The sequence below is a fragment of the Mesoplodon bidens genome (assembly GCF_964165515.1).
Source record: "Mesoplodon bidens genome assembly, chromosome: 9".
NCBI lineage: Eukaryota > Metazoa > Chordata > Mammalia > Artiodactyla > Ziphiidae > Mesoplodon > Mesoplodon bidens.
The window spans coordinates 101,286,622-101,309,593 of NC_138166.1; the positions used below are offsets into that span (position 1 = coordinate 101,286,622).

At 47.8% G+C, this 22,972-nt stretch overlaps 1 protein-coding gene across 5 annotated transcripts in view; it reads right to left on the reverse strand.

Moving 5' to 3' along the window:
* Positions 1-22,972, reverse strand: part of PRKAG2 (protein kinase AMP-activated non-catalytic subunit gamma 2) — a 277,950-nt gene that overhangs the window by 21,639 nt on the left and 233,339 nt on the right. For 4 of the 5 annotated variants that reach the window (XM_081243575.1, XM_081243579.1, XM_081243577.1 and 1 more), the window contains 3 exons: positions 21,630-21,736; positions 5,289-5,370; positions 4,231-4,289 (listed from right to left, as the gene is read on the reverse strand). In XM_081243575.1, coding sequence (XP_081099701.1) covers positions 4,231-4,289; positions 5,289-5,370; positions 21,630-21,736 — 248 coding nt within the window. The remainder of the gene's footprint in view (positions 1-4,230; positions 4,290-5,288; positions 5,371-21,629; positions 21,737-22,972) is intronic. The other variant, XM_081243576.1, reaches the window with a different exon arrangement.

Sequence of the window (22,972 nt, forward strand, 5' to 3'; positions counted from 1 at the left end):
CTGCTAAAAACAACTAGAAAATGGGAGAAAATACGTGGAACTGTTTTCAGACACCAGACAACACACGAGGCAGGGCCGTCGTCCCCGAGAGAAGGGAAGCAAGCTGAGCCCCGTGACCTCCACGTCCCTCTTGAGAGGCACTTTGTGGACTGTGATGCAGGCAGCTGACCCCAAGTGGAGCAGGTCTCAGTGAGCTGAGGAGGTAGAAATCAAAGTCTGGGCAGACGGAGCCGGACAGAAACTGAAGGACAGACTACCAGACAAGGTGGAGCTGTCCAGAAAGAGAAAAGAAGGCTGCGCAGAGACTGCCTGGAGGCCCCGACTGAACACGAAGCCGGGCGTGCACGGGGTGAGAAGGCATTTGCCTTCTCACCAGGCAGAGTGAAAAGTCCTTGCTGAACAACCAGGGAAATCCATGGAGATCCCAGAAGTACTAGTAGAACTGAACCAGCCAGAGTAACGCTTAAGACCCTAACAAAGCTTAAAAACAAGCCTCGAAATAAGCACGTGAAAAGATACTCAACAGCATTAGCCATCAGGGACATGCAAACCAAAATAACAATGAGGTACCAGTTCACATCCACTAGAATGGCTATCATCAAACAGAGAGATAGTAACAGGGGTCAGCGAGGATGTGGAGAAACTGGCACCCTGACACTGCTGCTGGGAATGTAAAATGATGCAGCTGCTGTGGAGAAGTCCGGCAGCTCCTCAAATGGTTACACACAGATTACAGTGTGACCCAGAAATTCTATTCAAGGTCTACACCCAAGAGAAATGAAAACATATATCCACATAAGCTCCTGTACATGACTGTTCATAGCAGCATTGTTCACAATAGCCAAATAGTGGAAACCATTCAGTGTCCATCAACTGATCAATAAGTAAAATGTGGTATGGCCATACAATAGAATATTATTCGGCAATAAAAAGAAATGAAGTACTGATATATGCTACAGCATGGAGGAACCCTGAAAACACTATGTTCCGTGAAAGAAGCCAGTCACGGAGGACCACATATTGTGTGATTCCGTTTACATGAGTTGTCCAGTATAGGCAAACCTACAGAGACTAAGTAGATTAGTGGTTGCCTAGGGCTGGCGGTGATGGTGGACTGGTGACGTGTCACAGCTAAAGGTGTGAAGTTTCTTTTTCGGGTAATGAGAATGTTCCGAAATTGACTGTAGTGATGGCTGCACAACTCTGAATATACTAAGCCATTGAATTGTATACACTAAATGGGTGAAATATAGGATATATCAACTGTATCTCAATAAAAACTGTTTTAAAAAAGGACCTGCAGGGCTTCCCTGGTGGTGCAGTGGTCGAGAGTCCACCTGCCGATGCAGGGGACACAGGTTCATGCCCCAGTCCGGGAAGATCGCACATGCCGCGGAGTGGCTGGGCCCGTGGGCCATGGCCGCTGAGCCTGCGCGTCCAGAGCCTGTGCTCCGCAACGGGAGAGGCCACAACAGTGAGAGGCCCGCGTACCGCAAAAAAAAAAAAAAAAAAAAAAAAAATACTGAGTAAAAAAGGACCTGCAAGTAATTTAACTGCCTGCCCAAACAAACTCCAACTCTTTAAAGGAAGACAATACAGATATTCAACCACATAACATTAACAATGTCCAGCATCCACTAGAAATTATTACATTTGCAAGAAGCAGGAAAATGTAACCCATAATAGGAGAAAAACCAGTCTTTAGAATCAGACCTAGAATAGAGGTGAAGGAAAGAGCATCTGATACACACACACACACACACACACACAATCTCAGATACATAACAACTGATATAACATGTTCAAGGATTTAAAGGAAAACATGAACATAGTAAGGAGAGAAATGGAAAATATAAAGAAGAACCAAATGGAACTTCTAGGACAGAAAATACACTATCTGAAAGGAAAAAAAATAGTAGGTAAGGTATTGTGGAGAAAATAACAGTGGAAATGAAGACACAGAAATAAAATGTATCTGAAATGAAGCACTGAGAGGAAACAATACTGGGAAAACCCCTACAAAACAACAGGGTCTCAGTTGAGTAACTAGAAGCCTAGAAAGTGGGGGAGGGGACAGAAAAATACTTGAAGAAACAGTACCTAAGAGAATGGAGAAAAAGAATATGATAATCTCAATAGCTATAGACAAAGTATGTGACACAATTCAACATGCATTGGTGAGAAACACTCTTGGCCAACCTGGAAAAGAACAAACATCCTCAACATGATAAAGGGCATCTATGAAAAAACTACAGCTAACACCGTAAGTAACAGTGAAATACTGAATGCTTTCCCTCTAAGATGGAACACAAGGGAAGGAGGTCCGCTTTCTTGATGTCAGCACTCTACTGAGGTCTTAGCCAATGAAACAAAGCAAGAAAAGGAAATACCGTGTCCACAGATTGCAAAACTCGGTATTGTTAAGATGCCAACTCCTTCCCAAACTGCTCTACGGACTGACTCCCAGTAACATCAGCAGGCATTTTTTTTAAAAACAGTTATCAAGAGACTGTTGTATTGGCATAGAGACAGACAGGTAGAACAACAGAACAGAACAGAGCCCAGCAACAGACCCACATTTAAGGCAGTAAAACAATTCTATGACAAAAAGAAAGTCTTTTCAATAAATGGGGTGGGCACAACTGACTGTATCTGCAGATAACATCATTATGTACATAGAAAAATCCTAACAAATGTACAAAAAGACTACTAGAATAAGTGAATCTTACAAGATGAAAGGTTAATATATAAAAATCAATTGTGTTTTTATATAGTAGTGATAAATTCTTAAAAATGAAATAAGCTATAGCTTTCACAATAGCACTTTTCTGTTTATAATTAGAAAATGAGGTGTAATATGGAGGGAAAAAAATGTATCCTCAAGTATTAAGAAAAACTTTGGACTATATATTTAGATATAACTGCTCTTTAGAAATTCTGATTTAATTAACTACTGCTGAGATCTATTATACTGGGTTTAGCTGCATTTTATTAAAATGTAGCCATTTAATAATCATATTTGTGCTGATTTTGCCAGTCTGAAACAGAGATATGACCATTATAAAGAAAACCAATATTCAGCTGCATTTGGCAGTATTTAAGAAATCAGGTATGTCATGTGAAATAACTATGGAATACTTATGAAGTCTTTGGTAAAACTTCCTTCTAAGAGTATGTCTTAAAGCAGAAGCTTATTTTTCCATTTTGTGTAGGAATTTAATTATTGGGCAATACTGACCATTACATGTAAAAACAGTATTAATTGGATTGCCTTTAACCTGTTAGATACCCAAAACAGTACGAGTTAAAGAAACGGAGTATACAATTCTGTCCTTCCCCAACCCTGCCAAAAAAAAACAAAAACCACACACACAACCAAAACAACTCAAAAAAACACAACAAAAACCAAAACCAAAAACCAAACAAGCTGGTAGAATCACAAAAATCATAGTGTTAGATAAAGGCCATATGTAGTTTTCAAACTATGCTCTTATAAAACAGTTGGACCAGGAACCAGGGAGTTCTGCCACTAAAATTAGCCAGTAGCAGTCTTTTCTTAAGTGGCAGAAAAATGTCAAAACTGAATTTCTCCAATTTTAATTTTTACTTCTTTAAAAGCACAGAGTCTGTGTATTTCTTTTATAAAATTTCAGGGGCAACTGCATAAAGCTGCATGCACATCAACAGGCCCGGAAGTCAGGCCTGTGTTGGTCTCATCTCCACTGTGGGCTTCACTGGGCACAGCCACCCCCTGTTCTGGAAGGGTGCGAGGGGCCTCCTTCATTCATGGGTCCAGGCAGATCTCAACACTACAGCATGCCCATAATGCTGTTAAAGAGCATAAATTTAATGAAATTTATAGACTATCTAGGCAATAAATAAACACATAGAATTCCACTAATCTGAGGACTTCTGAAAGCTGAATAAAGAAGCTATTGCCTTTTATACTTCCTGAGACTACCTTCTTAAGTTTCAAATATCAGACTGATTTACACTGAGGTTTCCTGCACATTATATATATTTGGAAAAATCAACCATCAGCACCACCAAGCCGGTACCAAAAAAGGGAAACACAGAATGTTACACACACACCCACACACACACACACACACACACCCACACCCACCCACCCACACACACACACACACACACACACACACACAGAGCTCTAAATACGTACAGAGAAATATATAGCTCCACTTACTTGACATAAGGGTTTCTGGCACTTACCATGGGTGATTTATAGTATCTATGAAGTATATTAATGAAATCTGTAATTGTTAGCATTCCTGGAAGAAAGAATTATATATTAAATATAAAACTATGAAAACATTAAAGAAAAATTTCAGATGATAAGCAAACCTAGAATATTTATTTACTAGACAGCCTTAAAGACTACCAGCACAGCTTAATATATTATTTAAAACTATTAATCTGTTAATTATCTACACCACACTAAGATATGCAAATTTAGCTGAAATTAAACCTGATAGTAATTAATGGAATTAATCACAGTAGTTGGCAATTCACCAAGACAAAACTTTCTGAATGTTATTAAACATCACAAAAGATTTGTGGCTACATGTAAATAATTTAGGATACTTTAAGATAAAGTATCCCATAAGCTCTAGAAACATGACACTTTTGGTAGCACTTGGATTGTTTTCTGAGAATCCTTCTAAAAACAGTGGCTTTCACAGGCACAATTTATGAAGGGCCCACTGTGTGCCGGACACCCGGACTACAGAGATGAAGGCATGAACCTCTCCCCTGAGGCAGCTGCAGCAGAGGGGCGGTGGACATGGAGTGTCATTTCAAAATGATGCAATGCCTCCTAAGAGGGACGACACCCATTGTCCACTGTGATTCATAAGATGAGAAAACTACGGCGCTTAGATACTGAGTTACGTGCTATTTTAAATAGCATAACAACGCTTTATCAAAGGTACCAATCACGTTTCCATCGCTTCAGCTGCTGTGTCAGAAAAGTGCTCACTGGGGAGGGAGTGGGGATGGCCCGCGGAGGGACCGACAGGGAGGGGTTGGGCCTCAGCCTTGGGACCAGGGGACCAGCAAAGGCACCGAGGAGGCTTCAGAGCCAAAACGGCGCTGAATCCAAAGAAACTCCACAAAGGTACATAAATGTTTTGAATTTACTAGCAGTCCCACCACACAGGATGTAAAAGCAAGGCTGTCCTTTGATTGGTAACATGTCCACTAGGCTGCACTCCAAACCAGCACTTCTTGAGCTAACTCAGGCTTTCAGATCCCCGGCCCGTGCCGCTTACCTACAAAACTTTGTCTTTTACTCTCCCACAGAGGCGCTGCTCGGACACCGTTGGCTACCAGGGCAAAGAAGGCCTTTTTAACCTAAGACCAATGAGAGAGACAACACACATTTTTAAAGTCTATATATATGCAGGGAGAAAAATACCTTCCACTAAAACACTCAACCAAATCTTACCAGTTAAAAATAACTGAATTTATTAACATTAGCAATATGCTTTTGTATTATATTGAAAGGTATATAGGGATTGGAGATTATTTTTTCAAACTGAAACAATGCAATCAGAGAGACTTTATGTAATTAAAACCACACAGAAGAATTAAACTTCAAAGGTCTGTTTTTTTTTTGGCCATGCCACACAGCTTGCGGGATCTTACTTCCCCAACCAGGGACTGAACCCAGGCCCTCGGCAGTGAAAGCGCCGAGTCCTAACCACTGGACCGCCAGGGAATTCCCCAAACTTCCGAGTTTGCTCTTTCCTATATGTGGTTATTAGTTCATTCAGAAATACTGAAGTTATATCAAAGTACTTGAAATGAAAATTTGTTTTTCATATGTTCAATAACAAAACAACAAGCATTCTCCCTTCATTTCCCTGAGGTTGAGAAAGAGAAGGAATGAAAGATGTAATATACTCCTACTTTTATATCTTCTTGAGACAGACATTCACTGTGTGCCTATTATGGGCTGGGCCCTGTTCAGAGTAGTTCACATACAGTGTCTCCCTGAGCCCTCGGGACAAACACCCTCCGGGACACCGTGACAGGCAGCAGAGGTGATGATTTATTAAAAGCCAAAAGCTCAGTGCTGAAAATGACCTCTAAATACAGACAGCAAATAACATATGGAAAATGGTTCAATTTTACTGATAATCAAAGAAAAGAAAATTAAAGCAAATTTAAAGTACCATTTAGCTGCTAAATAAGCCAGTATTTTTTCGTTATAGCACCCGACACAAGTGCAGTTGTAAAACCACTGGTGGCTCCATGAATTGTTAGAATAGTTTTTGAGCCACAGCTTGTATCAAGAATCACAAAAATATTCATACTGTTTGTGTACTAGCTTTTTCTCTGTTGAATTACTTACTCATACAAAAATTTTAGGAGTAGGATTCCCAAATCAGAGATGTTCAATTATGTGGCATTATTTCCAACATTGAAAACTGGAGAAAGATCTGCCTCCAACAAAACTTGTTAAAATATTGGTATACCAGTGAGAAAAAAGTATCAAATAGTATAACTGTGAAGACTGTGTTGAAGTAAAAAAAAAAAAAAAAAAGGTTTATGGCAGTGAAAATGCAGACTATAAAATTATGCATTATAATTATATAAAACATGTATCTACACAGAAAAGATCAAAGAGAAACAAGCAAAAAAATTAAACTTTATGGAGTTGAGGCAGTGGAAGTGTATCTCTTAAAAATTTTTTTTATTCTGTGGTATAGTTATCTTTTTAACTAAGAAAGAAAAAGGTTATTTTCTCACCCACTATACTCCGAAACCCCTTGTTAACTTAATAGTGAAAAGAGAGGATTTCAGGAAACTAGAGCTTCAAATCAGAGTAGAAGTAATAACTCGGCACCTGTTTCTGCCTTTACTGTGACTCATTTTGCCTCTATTTAGAATGACTTATGTAGGTGCCTGGTTCACCTACACAAGGGCAGGAGGATGGCTGGTGGGTGAGGGGGACTCTCATTAGTCATTTTCCACACTTGTCTTAGCCGAGTCCAGCACTGTCCTGAGTACGGCAGGGACTCCATCAATCTGTTGAACAAACTGGCAGGAAACTAGGAAGAGGAGGTGAGCAGAGCCAACCCAAGGACACGAGAGCCAGACAGTAACCAAATGGCATCCACAAATTGGTAAAATGGTTTTTGAACCACAGCTTGTATCAAGAATCACAAAAATATTCACACTGTTTGTGTAACTAAATGGCATCCAGGGACGGTGTGCCAGTGTGAATGGTCTATTTCTACCTTGATGATGCTCTGGGAATCCTTGACTGTGGGCCTAGAAAATATTATACAAGAATATGGGGGGGCTTCCCTGGTGGCGCAGTAGTTGAGAGTCCACCTGCCGATGCAGGGGACACGGGTTCGTGCCCCGGTCCGGGAGGATCCCACATGCCGCAGAGCAGCTGGGCCCGTGAGCCATGGCCGCTGAGCCTGCGCGTCCGGAGCCTGTGCTCCGCAACGGGAGAGGCCACAACAGTGAGAGGACCGCGTACGGCAAAAAATAAATAAATAAATAAAAAGAATATGGGGGAAGTCATGGATAAACGGATTTTGAAACACATTAAATATCTGCTTAGCTTGTTTTTCTAACTGGCTGGAGTAGGTAGGGAGTGGGGGCACTTTTAAAACCACAAACTGCTTACTGTTTCCTCCAAAATAACAGATTTAGCAGAGAAAACCACTATTAAAATCATTCATCAGGATCATTCACGCAACCCTAAGTGACCACAGCTGTTGAAAAGCCACTCCGGAACGTTCTGGTTTGGCCATGATGAAATAGCTGAAAACAACTGCATGAGTTGGACAAAACATACAAATCCCCATTAGAAAGTACTGGCGGGCAGCAGACAGGCAGGATTCAGGGAACTACAATTCTTGAGAGGAAAGAAAGATATGAACTGAGCTACAGAATTCTGGAACTTTTCCAAAGGCATTTTCCAAATCATGTTCAAATAGGCGAATTTCAGTAGAAAATCTGAATCTATCAAAAGCATCAAATGAAATCCAGGCAGGAAAAATACAAAGAAAACCACACCCAGCACATCACAGGTAAGATGCTAAAAATCAAAGGCAAAGAGAAAACCAGCCAGAGGGAAGAAAAGACATTAACTTTCAAAGGAGCAGCAACCAGACAGAGGGCAACACCGAGAAGCGGGGCCTAAACTTTAACACTCAGTATAATGACTGTTCCTTCAGAAACAGAGAAAGCCCTGCTTCCCCACAATAACTTCTCTAATCTGCTACCTACAAGCTCTTAACCAGCCCCTAAATGCTCCAAGTTAGTTACTAAAGAGGTTTCGAGGCCTCTGCACACAAAACACAAGGAAATGCCCGCACAGCACTGACTCTCTCAGGTACCGAAGACGGACAGGCCAGGGACGCAGAGGGCGGGGTGGTGATGTGTGCTGACCTCAGGTCATCCTGAGGATACACTGCTGATGCCATGTGAGGGAAAAACCCAGGGAAGCAGCCGTCCAGCGGCAAAGGGGACATGAAGAGTTCAAGGTGAAAAGTGCCTTCACTTCTGCACAAGAAGGTATTAATAAAACAACCAGATGATAAGGAAAATACTTGCAGCGAAGCAAAAAAGCCTCCTAGTGGTTTCAGTGGGCGAAGCCGCAGGACCAGCTGGACAGACTGACTTTTCGTCAGCTCAGGTCCTTAACCCTCTCTGAGCCTCGACATTCTTAGCTACAAGATGGGGCTAACAAATAGTGCTTTCCTCACAAGGGCATGTTTTTTTGTGTTTTTTTTTTTTCCTTTTTTGGCCACGCAGCATGGCTCGCAGGACCTCAGTTCCCCGACCAGGGGCTGAGCCTGGGCGCTCAGCAGTGGAAGTGCTGAATCCTAACCACTAGGCCACCAGGGAGCTCCTGCAAGTGCGTGGACTAACCAGACCTGCTATGAAGATGTTCCGCATGAAGACCCAAAAAGAATAAAGGCTTTAATTTTCCACCCTCTATTGACAGACCAGAAGCAGAGAATGAGTTACTGTTTTAATTTCAGCCACACGAACTGTTGACAGGTCCACAGGTCATGGAGGGAGTCACAAGTCCACCCTCCAGAGACCCGGCAGAACTCCCTAAAGTGGACAAGACGTGCTCACAGTACCTTTGCGGGGGACGTCTCAGTGTCCCTAGATCAGCAGCCCTGCCTGCTGCTGTGGTTTGACTGCGGCCTCTCCACAGTCACGAAACCTTCTAACCTTGGCTTTCTCAGCACCACATGCACGGAGTGTTTGAGGGGCAATTTAAAACTACACTCAGGAAACTCCTCAATTACAGAAGGCACGGGGCGTCACCAACGAACCATCAACAGGCTGAAAGAGGACTGGCGCAGTCTACTTATAAGGGAAAAACTCTAGGGGCCTTGAGTGCCTCTGAAAATTTCTTTCTTTTCAACTGATAACGCAATTTGCTCAAACTGTTACCAATTAAAAATTTTATATTTTAATAGGTCTTCTTTTTTCTTTTTTTCGCGGGCTTCTCACTGTTGTGGCCTCTCCCGTTGCGGAGCACAGGCTCCGGACGTGCAGGCTCAGCGGCCATGGCTCACGGGCCCAGCCACTCCGCGGCATGTGGGATCTTCCCAGACCGGGGTACAAACCCGCGTCCCCTGCATCGGCAGGCGGACTCTCAACCACTGCGCCACCAGGGAAGCCCTAAAAAAAGGATTTTTAAAAAGGGTAAGCTGGCCTTAGTTGCACTAAGAGATTCTGGCAATCTAAATGCCAAGTAGCACATCTGTGTTCCCCAAAAATGGGAATCTGATTCCTCGAATGCTTCCCTGCTTTCCATACACAGTTTTACCCTGATTCTCAATAATTAAATTAATTGTGGGGCTTTTAAAATTAATGCTGATGCATAGCTAAAGCTCTTTAAAACCGTCACTACAGTTTACTAAGTTTTTACCTCAGAGCTCGTCAAATGGATTTCACAACACCTGACGGCGTCTCCCCTGAGCAAGGATGGGCCCAGCTTCTCAGGTTTGGTCTCCAAGACCCTCTGCGATGCAGCCCCAGCCTGACCCCTACGGTCCAGCAGACTCCTCAGTCCGTGAACTTACCTTCCCTCTTTTTGGCTGTGTCACAGTGTTCTTTCTACTTCAAATGGACTTACCTTCTGCTCCACCTGTTGAAGCCCAGTTTGCCTGTAACTTCTAAGTCCTCAACACAACCCACCCACGTCACGCCCGCCGAGCAGAATCTCTCCTGTACTCCCGCAGGACCTCATTTATCTCCTTCCTGGAGTTTCCCTCTTGGCTCCTTAGGTTTAAAAGTGGCAGAGAAACATCTTTGACATCTTTCCCTCTTGAAAAGTTATTCTCAAACTACAGGGAGTATAAACTAGGAGGAAAATGAGCGAGGAGATGCCAGGACGAGAAGCAGGTGGAGCACAGTTAACGCTGACGAAGAGGAGGAGCCTCGTGGAGAGGGGCCGGGGGAGGGGCAGGTGTTGAGAGGAGCCCACTGATCCCCCCCGACCTGGAAGACCCACGACTGGAGGCTCCGGATGCTTGGGCAGGGGCAGGGCTGAAAACAAACTGGAAGATTGTTTCAAATCAGGTCATGACCAAAGCCACCCGCCATCACCATCAAAGGATTATTTTTCTGGAGAAACTGCTTCAGAAATAAACTACACAGAGATGAACATCTGGGGGCTTCCAGTGAAAAAGATGGTGGCCCAACACTCTTCAGTGAGGCCCCCCAGGCAGAAGCTCCCCTGTAATCACCCCACAACTGTCCGTGCTCACTCTTAATTATAAGCCACCCGACACAACCTTGAACGTTGAAGCTGCACAACTTCTAGTTTTGAATACGTCTCAGTAGATGGGTTAAGAACAAAGAAGCTTCTAAGAAGTAGAACAGAAAAGTAATGAGAGAAGGAGACAGGATAAGAATATTAAAGGATCAATTCACGGGGCCCAAGATCTCCCGACTGAAGTTCCAGAAGAAAGGAAACAGCAGGAAGAGAATCTCAGAAGGAACAGCACAATGAACACAGACCGAGTGACACGTGTGTCAGGTCCAAAGGCCCATCGGGTGCCTGGCTCACAAGTGGAAAAGACCACAACCAGGCGCACAGCATGGAAGCACCAGAGAGAGAGAGAGAAAACCCCAAAAGCTTCAGCGGGGGAAAACCACATATAAAAAGACGGAGATTAAAGAAGGGAAAAACCACAACGGCTGTCTCTTCAGCAACACTGGCAGCTAAAAGCAATGGAACGATGCCTTCGAAATTCTAAACCGACCTCATGGAATCTACACATAGTCTACAGATTGCGTATAAGCAGCTAACTCTCATGCATCTTTTCCTGGGACGTGTATGGACAGTGTTTGCACCCCCTGACCCCCCTGATGTTTGCACCCCCTGATGGAGCCGGATAGCGTTCGATGAGGCCACAAGGTTGGGATTAGTGTCCTTATGAGAAAGACCAGAGCTCTTGTGCTCTCCAGGCAGCTGTCTGCAAGCCAGGAAGAGAGGCCTCGCCAGGAACTGACGCCACCGGCACTTGGTCTTGGACTCTCAGCCTCCAGGACTGAGGGAGAAATTCCTGTGAAGCCTGCCAGCCTGCAGGGTTTTGTTATGCAGCCCGAGTGGACTAGGACCGGAAGCTCCTGGAGAAAGTGCTCCACCAAAACAGAGACAATAAATCACGAAAGCAGAAAAGCATGTGTTCAAAAATCAGGAGAGGGTGGAGGCAGTTCCTGCCATGAACCAGTGGAAGTCTCAGGTGACGGTGATGAGCAAGAAGACACAGAGCCGGCAGGCGTGGCTCCAAGTAGGGCTGGAAACGTGTGGGCCAAGTCTGGCTGCACAGGAAATCCTACTGGGAAGTTAGCTGGTGGGAAAAGCCTTACATGTTCAAAGAAAATAAAAAACAGAAGAATTCTAAGCTCCAGGAATAACACTGAACTGTACAAATAGGAAATGTAACCACGTAAACCACTGGGCTCAGTGACACAGTCAAATGAATGAAAGCACCCCGGTACCGAGATAGTGACACTGGCTGTGCGGGGAGGCAGGAAGCCACACAAGGAACAAAGAAGCCAGCTACAGAATTAGGGAGGAAAAAGTGTCTAAAAGTGATGAATCAAGGTCATGTGGCGTGAACGCCAGGTTTAACAGCTGAACTTTCGGTTCTGGGGAATATGACAAGGGTGAAAGGAACAGGGGCTGCTGTTTTTACGTAGGCTTTTTTCGTACCGCTTTTAAACTGCGTGACGCTTAAAACCACGGCCTGTGCTTCTGGGTTAACAGTCTGCTGGCTGTGGGCATTAGCAGGTCCCCACTCGTGTGAGCCTGATGGGGGCGGGGCCGCGTCAGGTCACCCTCACGCCGCCACAGTTCTGAGGCCCCAGCCTTCTTCTCTTCTGGAACGCGCTCTAATTCCCACTGTTCTGGATGCCAGCTACTTATTAATTGGGCCTAGGAATAACTCAGCTTATTGAGGAATCTTTCTGGATATTGGTTATTATTTGCTCTCTCTCCTGGTTTCAGGTCATCTGTTAATTAGATGATGCGGTCAGCAAAGTCAGTATTCAAGTCATTGTTCCAGATGCTGCCGAGCTTAGAGTGAAAGAATCTTGAGGCGCCCCAGCAGTGCCTTACCCAGAAAGCAGAGCCTGGCTCGCACGTGGTTTATTTGAGAACGTGGTCCCGGGGGGCGGGAGTGACACAGGCTAGCAGGGGAGCCAGTGTCAGCGTGTGAAGGGCGGTAGAGCTGGCCGCAGGGCAGGGGCCTGGCAGGGGCTCCACGGCACTGGGATCGTCCTCCCCGAGCACGGGAGGCAGGGGCGTTTCCCCACCTGCTCGTCCCCACCGGTTAAGGAAGCAGAGGTACCACCCACCACGCCTGCAGGGCTGGCTGCAGTAGCAGGTGGCCCGGCCCACGACAGGCATCCAGTACAGCTAGAAACCTCGCTCCAGGCAGGCTGCGATTTCACTGACATTCCCCTAAGGTCTATAAGCCAGCAATTCACTGAGCTGCCAAGATACACTTGTGCATCTTACCCATCAGGACAGGGCACGAGGCTCTGTCAACCGTCAAGGTGAAAGCCAGATTTGCCTTTCATGGTATTACCACATCTACAAACAGTCCTAAAAGGAAATCGGGTTCATCTCCCTGACCTTCTGGTCAATTCATGATAGGTTTCCAGAGATTACTACTTTTATTACTTTATGAATAATTCATTCAAACACCTTACCTGGGAATGACACCACAATTCCCACCGTTTTTTGAGGACTCTTTTTTTTTCCTCTCACCTGGAACCTCGGACGTCAGGCCTCAGACCTGTTCTCCACCATTCTTCCACTACCGCTAAGAGCCTAGCAATCTACATCCTGATTAAACTAGGGATCAGAAAGCAAACAGGCACCCTCCTACAATCCACACCTATCCTGGGCGTTCACTTCTTCTAATCACCATTTACTGTACTTTTTCCGTTTTGAAGATCATTTTCCTTGATAATGAAAAAGCACAAAATGAGCTGAAGAGTTTCCCTTCCTCTTTATCAGCACCTGCAGCATGAATCTTGAGCAACAGAGCGCACCCTTATCTTTCTTGCATCTAAAGCAGGCAAGCACCTGCTTCCCGCATGTGGATCTCGATTCTAACCCCAATTAAGAGGACCCTGGGCAGCCCCCTCCTCGTCGTGCCCTTCTTCAACTTACTTATATGCTCGTCTTTCTATATTTTCTACATGTTCTTCTAAAAACCTGTGTTTGGCAACCAGCCGCTTATTTGGACACTTGCCTGTTTTCTCTTTCATTGGCACTATTAAAATCATATCAATTGGAAGGATTTGAACAAGGATCACCTGTGACAAAGTAATAGTGGATTATAACCCAATGGTATATATGTATCTCTCTCCATAAACGTATGCCGACACAAATGACTGAATAGGTGACAGGAAGGAACACACATCCCTGCAGAAGAATTCCAACTACCTTGCGTAGCCCTCAACTCCCCACTCCTTACGTGTGGGCGGTGCAGAGTAACCTTCTCCTAAAGAGGACAGCATGGGAGAGAGGAACTTTACAGTGAAGAAACCTGAGAGACATACTGCAGCCAGGTGACTGAGGCTAAGATGGACAGTGATAAGTCAGGTGGACAGTAAGCAGTTCTGAAATGACGTGAAGAGCACTTTACCTCCGTGGCCTTCCTTCCAAAGCCCATAATCCAAGTCCGGTCATGAGAAAACAACATCAGACAGATTTCCATGTGGGGGCCTGGCCAGCTCCTCAACCCTGTCAAGGTTCCCCAACGCCAGGAAGTCTGAGAAACTTTCACAGCGAAGGGGAGCCTAAGGGGACGTGACGACTACGTGTTAACAGTAACCTGGATGGGATCCTCGAGCAGAAAAATGACATCAGGAAAGACACAGGGAATCTAAACAAACTATGAACTTCAGGCAATAATTATGTATCAACACTGGTTTGTTAACTGTGACAAATGTGACCATACTAATTTACGATGGTAAAAATGCAGGGAACTGGGTGTGGGGTATATGGGAACGATCTGTACGATCTTCACAACTCTTCTATCAATCTAAAGAAGTTTATTACAAATGTTGTTAGTAGAATGTTGCTAGAAACACACATTCCCCCATACTGCCACTGTGAGGGAAGACCTACATGATTCTCAGCGCTCCCCTCGCCCCCCAGTCCTGGAAGTGATGATTCCATTGTGAAATTCTATTTACTTTGGAGCCTTCCATACCTCCTGAGAAGTTACCGTTTAGAATCGGAAGGCACTAAATCATACCTATCAGTACCATCTGCGCTGCCAGATGTCTTCGGAAGGGACGCTACGTGTTCTCTACTCCTCCACTCACTAAATTACTGTCTCAGCCCCAAACCCTCCCTTCTAACTCTGCTTCGTGACACTGGGGCCCTGTGGACCACATCTCAACTCCGCCATGGGCTCTACTGCAGCCTGACAGGAGGGAGGCCAGTGAGGACTGGAGGGCTGGGCTGATGAAGGGCTGCTTCACCTGGTGACCACCTGTACCCGTCTGCGAGGGCGGCCACAGCAGAGCACCATGAACTAGGGGCACAAACAACAGAGATTGATCGTCCCACAGTCCTGGAGGCTGGAAGTCTGAGATCAAGGTGTCAGCAGGCTTGGTTCCTTTTCTGTGCAGAAAAATCTGTTCTAGGCTTCTCACTTGGCCGCGGGTGGTGTGCAGGCACGCCCTGACACCCCTTGGCTTGTACAAGCGTCACACTGATTTCTGCCTTCATTGTTACTGGTACTCTCCCCATATGCATGATTCCGTGTCCGTATCTCCCCTTTGTATAACAACGCCAATCACGGTAGACTAGGACCGACCTTCTTAACTAATTACCTCTTAGTGGCCCTATGTCCAGATAAGGTCACGTTCCACAGCGCCTGGAGGTCAGGACGCAGGAATGTGGGGCGAGGGCCCGGCTCAGCGCACATCCCTACCTGCGGGCTTCCCGCCTGCTGGCCGCTCCACCTGCTTCCCTCCTGCAGCAGCAGCTGAGTCTCGCCTGAGCGGCCTCCCCATGCTCCCCCCCCGCCACCGCCTGCCGCCGAGGCACAGCCCCAGCCAGAGGCGGCCCCTCAGAAGGCACCACAGGCTCTTCCTTACCTCCATGATGCCCCAGAGCAGCGGTTTCCGAACCGCAGAGTGCTAGAACCAGAACCGCTGGAAGAACTCAGTAAGACACGACCACTGGGCCTCACCGTGACTTTCGGTTTAGTGGGTCTGAGATGGCCTGACGGTCTCTGTTCCCCGCAAGTTCCTAGCGATGCTAAAGCTGCAGGTCTGAGAACGCTGCCTCAGAGGTCAGTATTTACCCTTTCAGTTACCCGGTTGACTTACGTCCAGTTACCACTGGTTTACGTTAGTTTTCTGTTCAATGGCTGCTATGGCTTCTGTGTCCTGACTGGACCCTGACTGATACAGAAGCGCATGCACCAGGCAGGGTTCTGGGGACACAGGGTTTGGGACCGGGCTCATGTCTTTGGGCCTGAACACAGTGCTGAGCTCTGGGTCAGCGGGGACTCAGATCCCCAGTGACCCCGGGCAGGCAGCGGCATCGAGAGGGAACAAGGATCACCTGTGACCGTGGTGTCCCCGCCCCACTGTGCAGCCGCCAGAGGAGAGCAGGGGCCAGGGGCTGCCGCACCAGCTGTCACTGCAGCGAAAGGAATGTGGGATCTGGTGTGGGCAGAGACCTGCCCGAGGATGGGGCTCACACACCGGGGAAAGGACAAGCTCCGACTGGGGACTCTCGGTCACCGAGAACCTGGCAGCCTCTATGGCAGCCCTAAAAAGCCCTTCTCTTGTAGCTACCAGGCTGACCTCTCCTAAATCCAACACAAAATGTAATCCTGCGGGACTCGGAGCTTCACCACCCCGAACTCACAGTCTCCCCGGTCTCTGATGTGAAAGCCGGGGCCCTGATTTGGAAGGAGTGCAGCCCTGGAACCCAGCACAGCGACAGGGCTGGACTCAGACGAAGCAGAGATTCCTGAATGCCACAGTGACTCCGAGCCTCCCGTGGCAGTGGAAACGGCTGGCTGTGTGGTGTCAGAATTGCCTTTCTTTGCTTGGAAGCCCAGCAGCAAGTTTTCCTGGGCAGACAGACGCCTTGCACGGGGTCACTCATTCTCCATTCTCCAGACAACCACAGCCGCCTCTGCGGCCCCGAGACCTGTGACTGGGGACAGACTCTAGCCTGCCCCCGAGAGGGGGCCTCACACATGGAAACAACGATAAAGCTCCGCTATTTCATATCTGCAGAAACCTGGGAAGTAAGTGTGGGAATAGCTTCTAATAATATTAGACCAAGGACAGGGAATTTAACACTGGATACGGTAGAGTTTATTGACACAGGTGGATTTACCAGAAATGTGGATTTAACGTTTACTGCATGCCCCTGGGAACGGCTCTAAAGCTTTCTGAGTTGACTGCCTTGAAATGCAGGGCATTGCCGAGTGCATGTTTGAGGAGGCCGAGATGCCAGAACTTCGGAGGCCTAACGAGGAAGAGTGAACCCACAGGCTCAGGGAGATTTCAGTACATGCGGCCTGCACACCCAGCCCTCAGCTACCTTCCCCAAAAGGGCCCCGAGGTCACAGCCTCCCCAGGTTTTTGAGCAATGTCTGTGTGCGGGGACCCCTACCCCCTGAGAAGCTGCGTGCTGGCTGCGCTCTGTAGGGGGCAGCACCATGACAGCCTCACTGATGCCAGTGTGGTGGCAGGTCCCGAGGGAGCGGGGCAGGCTCGTGGCCAGGGGTGAGAACGTTCTGATTCGCAGACGGTTTGGTCGTGGCTAACCAGTTACAGCATCCCTACGAGTGAGACAGATGCATGGCCCTCTAAAGTGCTGCTTGATCTACGTAACAAGAAAAATTCTCAGTCCAGGGGCCAAAACCGCAACTTGAGTCACCAACATGGAGTCTTGTCCTCTCACCGTTTCCAGACCTGAGCCGCACTCAGACCCAGAGCCCTGTTCTGAGGGGGGTGGGTCCCCCGAGGACAGTGCCCCGCCCAGGACGTGCTGTTCCTCCTGCCCCACTTCCTAGGATGACTGAGCACTGGGGAAAAGGAGACACAGACTTTCCAGGGTGACCGGATGCTGGCTCTGAGTGGATGCTAATTCCTAGAACCCCGAATGCCACCATGGTCACTGGTCAAAGGGGGGCCTTGCAGTCAATCAGGTGACAGAGTCTCAGCCAAGGTCAAGCACAAGGAGCTCACGGGGCTGCAGGCCACACTGGGGTTACCCACTCAGTCCTGAGTATGTCACTGGGATCCCTACACTGGCTCTCGGACCCACGGGGCGAGGGATACTGTGCCGAGCAGGACCAGGGAGGATGCCCCTGAAGCTATGAGACTGGCAAGCCAAGCGCGGCAGAGCATCCCTGGGGAAGTGCGCAGATGGAGAGGCTGACCGTCACACCCCAGGGAAGCTGCCCGTCTGGCTGTGACTGCGTCTCCCAGAGTGACTGGATTCCTGTAACTGCAGATGCAGCATCACAGGGCCCTGCAGCCGTCAGCTGCGCACGCTTTTTCTCTGTACCTACGTACTAGGACCCGAGAAGCAGTCTGCCTTGACCTGGCACGGCACCCTCTCACACCCTCATCTCTGGCTCTCTGACTGCCCACAGTCTGCAGAGATGCTGACCAGCCCACAGGCCTCATGTCACATGGTCCCGTGACATCGATGACACCGTGCTGACTGGTCTGATGGGCACGAAGTGACAATGCCTTTAGACGCCTCGGTGTGACATCGGCCAGCCAGCCAGTGAGGGGTCATGGTGAGGGAGGCCACGGCCTGGAGCGTCAGAGAGACCCCCATGCCACTCAGGCTGCTGCCTGCACCCCTGCCACCCTTGGCAGGTCTCCGCAAGCGGCACACACCGTGTCTGAGCGCTGTTCTGACACGGTCAGAGTGAGTCTTCAGAGGGGCCCAGACGAGACACAGTTCTGCGGCAGGGCAGGCCCCTCGTCCACCCGGGCCTGGGGCCCCCCGAAGGCCGAGCTGGGGATGCCGAGTGAGGCCCCCATCAGGAACCAGCAGGAGATTCACTGGGTTTTCGGAAAAAACAAACAAACAGCAAAAAGCCATGCCTTCTTCTGCAGGTAATTATTTTCCTCTTGAGAAACAGTTCCTGGCTTACTACGGGGCCCTGGTCGGGAAGGAACAACTCGGCTGAGATGCCGAGTGACTGTGCAAGCCAAGCGGGCGGCGTCTGCCCCGTCCAGCCTGAGCACCGGGCGCCCCGCGGCACTGGGTGAGGGAGCCGGGGGGAGTCGGGCATCACCCCCTCCCTCAGTCACACCACAGTTGGGGCTCCGGATGACCGCTGACGCCGAGGGAGAACCAGGCGGGCCGAGGGGGAGGGACGCGACTCCAGGACGTGCACTGGGCTTCTGGGGCACCAGGACCAAGGCGCGTCTCTCACACCCACGCGAGACTCCGCGACAGGACCCTGGGGCAGGTCACAACCCTGCCTGTGGGAGGCCCATGGGCCTCGCAGAGGCCGAGCTGGAGGCTGAGGGTGTGGCCGCCTGGGACGAGCAGCCCTTCTCTCCCTCTCTTCTGGGGCTGTCCCAGTCACCTCTGTTGTCTGCGACCCTGTTTTCAGTTCACCTGTAAACAGCTGACTCTGGTTCCCAGACCAGCTGTGTCTCTGATACTCTGGGCCCTCAGGGTAACTTGGTCAGAATATAAGTGTTTTTCTGCAACCTGCTTTTTTTTAACTTAAAAATAAATACATTAGGGGACATCCCCGGTGATGCAGTGGATAAGAATACACCTGCCAATGCAGGGGACATGGGTTCGAGCCCTGGTCCAGGAAGATCCCACATGCCGCAGAGCAACTAAGCCTGTGCACCACAACTACTGAGCCTGCACTCTAGAGCCCACGAGCCACAACTACTGAAGCCTGCTCTCTAGAGGCCACGAGCCACAACTACTGAGCCCATCTGCCACAACTACTGAGCCCACGCGCCACAACTACTGAAGTCCACACGCCTAGAGCCTGTGCTCTGTAGCAAGAGAAGCCACCGCAATGAGAAGCCCACGCACCACAACGAAGAGTAGCCCCCGCTCGCGGCAACTAGAGAAAGCCTGTGCGCAGCAACGAAGACCCAACACAGCCAAAGATAAATAAAACATTAAATCTTAAAAAAAAGCCAAATACATTCTCCACAAACGTTTTTTCCGCCCTCCTCAGTGGCTCCGTGCTGTCCTACCACACACGCACACAGGGAGCTGTCTGGGCCACGACCCCGCCCAGAGGACGGTCACCTGGTCTCGGGGACAGGCTGTGTCTCCCCTGCTCGCTTCCCTCGTTCTCGAGACACGTCCACGACCACCACTGCTGTGTCTAGACAACAGTCGACTCAGCCCTTTCAAACACATCTTTAACTTTGCTGTAACCAGTGCCAACCCCCCATTTCCATGGTAACCAATTTTAGCTCCTTTAAAGCTTAGAGCCTCAAGGATTCGTGACTTCCAGGAGACAGGCACATGCAGCTTCTATTAATTAGGGAAGTGAGAGTCACTGGATTAGTGACCTCCGATGATCCATAAAGCATCACATTTTTCATGTCTTACTCACTCTGGCTAAATTCTAAATTCAGAAAAGAGTTAATCTTACAACCCGGGAGAAGCTGAGCAAGAGTGAGAGCAGGTGCAGGGCGTACGCGCCGTCGTGTGCTTTTCTGGTGGTGGAAAGCCGACAGTCAGGACTCGGGAGGGTGGAGTGAGGGTGGGACGGGCTGGTCTCCTTCTTTACTTGGGGAATTCAGAATTTCCAGTTACTTCACTAGTGAAGTCTGTAGTTACAGTGGTAGAGAATGTTTCCTGTGACGCTGCATCTGGATGCCTCTCTGTCCTCTTTCTGTCCAAGAATCAGAGTTGTAGAAGGGACCTTGAAGGTTACCTGGTCCGAAGTGAATTTAGCAAAGTCACAGGATTTTAGGCCAATTTATTAAAAAAAAAATTGGAAAATAAAGTTAAGAACTAAGCCATGTCTACATTCTTGAGAATCCTGTGCAGCTGAGACTGAATGCAGGCAAAGGAGCTCCTAGAGCCCAGGCGTCCTCAAGGAAAAGCCACAGGGCGGGTCGCTGGGGGCGCCAGCAGAGCAGGCGGGGGAGGCCTGGGGAGAGGGCCCCGAGTGCTAGGACGAACTGGCAGGGCCAGGGCACACATCTCCCAGGACAGCCCTGGATGAGGCTGAAAGAGGCTGGGGTGAACTCGTACAGGCACCTTACCAGCTGGGGTCCCCCTGAGGGATCAGCGGAGGCTGCCCTCCCTGGCCTTTGCCCCTTCTGCTTCTCCCCCAGTCCCCCAGGGGCTCTCCTGGCAGGACGCCCTAATAAAGCACCCACTGGCCATGAATTCCTGGCTCAGCATCTACTTTTGGGGAACCCAGGTGAAAACAATCCTGCTTGGTAAAGATTTATGTATAAATCTATACACCAAATGCACACACGTATACCTGTGTATGCACACATATTTTATTACACCGCATGTAATTTGGTCATCGCATTGGATGTATTATCTGGGACTTTTCACGTCTGACTGTAAGTCATATTTGGTATAAAACGAGTTACAATAAGCATAATTTTAATACCAAAATAATCAGGTTCAAATTTTCTGCTGAAAAGAGATCAGTAGAGTTTTCTCTTAAGAGGTTACTCACCTGAGTGATGCTTTCTTTTTAACCAGTATTATTTCAACTTCATTGTTGTACTAAATAGCTAAGGCCTTCAGGACAAGCCGAGGGAGGAGGTGCAGCTAGCGGTTAAAGGCTTGGGGCCGGCACGCATCACACAGACCCTAGGGCCAATTCCAGACCCCGTCACTCACCAGCCCTGTGGGCTGAGTTCTTAAATGCTAGAATGTGAGCAAACTCTAGATAATGAGCTTCCTTATCCGTAAAACAGCACATTCCTCAGAAGGCTGCCATGACGACTGACAACTCAGACGAAACCTCAGCACAGGACCTGACGTGCAGAAAGGACTGGATACTGTCTGCGGGTGTTGCTAGATTTAACTTACCCGACAAGGCAGGCACCAAACAATATACCCCAGACTCGGGGAAACTGGGCACACTCACTTGTAACGTGGTATCGAAGACCACAAGCTTGGAGCTGGTTGGAACGATGTCGTAACACTTGTGTGACCTCATGAATCGCATGTAAACACCACTTTCTGAGTCTTCTGCTAAAAAGGAAAGAAAAAAAGGCAAATATCAGTAATAATAAGGAACTTCCTCTATCGTATTAAGAGTATGCATGAAAAATCTACTGCTGACAGACTTAATGGAAAATAAGAGTTTTCCTGTAAGAGCGAGAAGCTCATGCTGCTCGACACTGCTGTCCTCACGAGTACAAGAAGGCAAGAAAAAAAATGAAGGCTACGGATATAAAGGGAAAAAGCAAAACTGTCTTTATTGGCAGACTATATGATTTTCTACACAGAAAACACCAAAGAATCTACAAAAAAGTTCCCAGATCTAAAAAAAGAGTTTAGCAAGGTCAGAGAATGCAGTTAGTAAAAAAACAACGACAAGAAAAACATGCCACTGTATTTCTATATACTAGCAAGGAGTAACTAGAAATTTAAAGAATTTGAAAGCATCATTTCTATAAACATGAAATGGAAATAAGGATCTACACAAGGAGACAAGGAGCCCTGAAAACAGCAACGATGTGAACAAACACACATAAAGTAGTCTTTATCATTTAAATTTCTGTAGAAGTTAATTGACAGTTGGCAAAAGGAATGACAAGGTACTGTGGCTCCAAAGCTGTGCCTGTAGCCGGACAACGGCCCACTGCCCACTGCCCGGGAGGACCTCACTCCTATCTCCTGGTTCACTCAAGGAATACAGCTCCAAGAGACCTGACAATGCCGCTGAGCCCACACCCATCTGGACATTTGGGGAAGATTTAGATTACCTGGGAAATACCCCGGAAGAAAAAAATGACTATATTGTACATACTAATTAGCAAGCTAAGTGTTAAACAGCATGACACTAACCAAGTTCCCCGACTGTGGAAAGGAGCCCCTGTTATTCTGTTTCCTACTGTGGTAAACACGCCGTATGTGCGGACTGGTTTGCCAATTTCATGATAAACTATGTGCACCACTCCCAAACCTCTATTTTCATTTCTGACCTCTCTTCAGGGCACTGTAACTCACAGTTCATAATCCCATCACCTCCTGGGCAGTTCCCTTCTCAAATATCTCCCCTCCTGCTCGTGGAATAAAGTCACACAATTCAGGCTGGCATTCACGAACCTCCGTGGTCTGGCTTCTCCGGGACCTCGTTTCCCTGCTTCCCGTCCGCGGGTCCCGGCACACGGCTCCCTGCCAGGCTCCCTGCCGCCCTTAATCTCACTCTCCGGCATTTGTTCCTTCTGCTGTAATTTAAACTTCCTTCTCTACTTTTTCTCG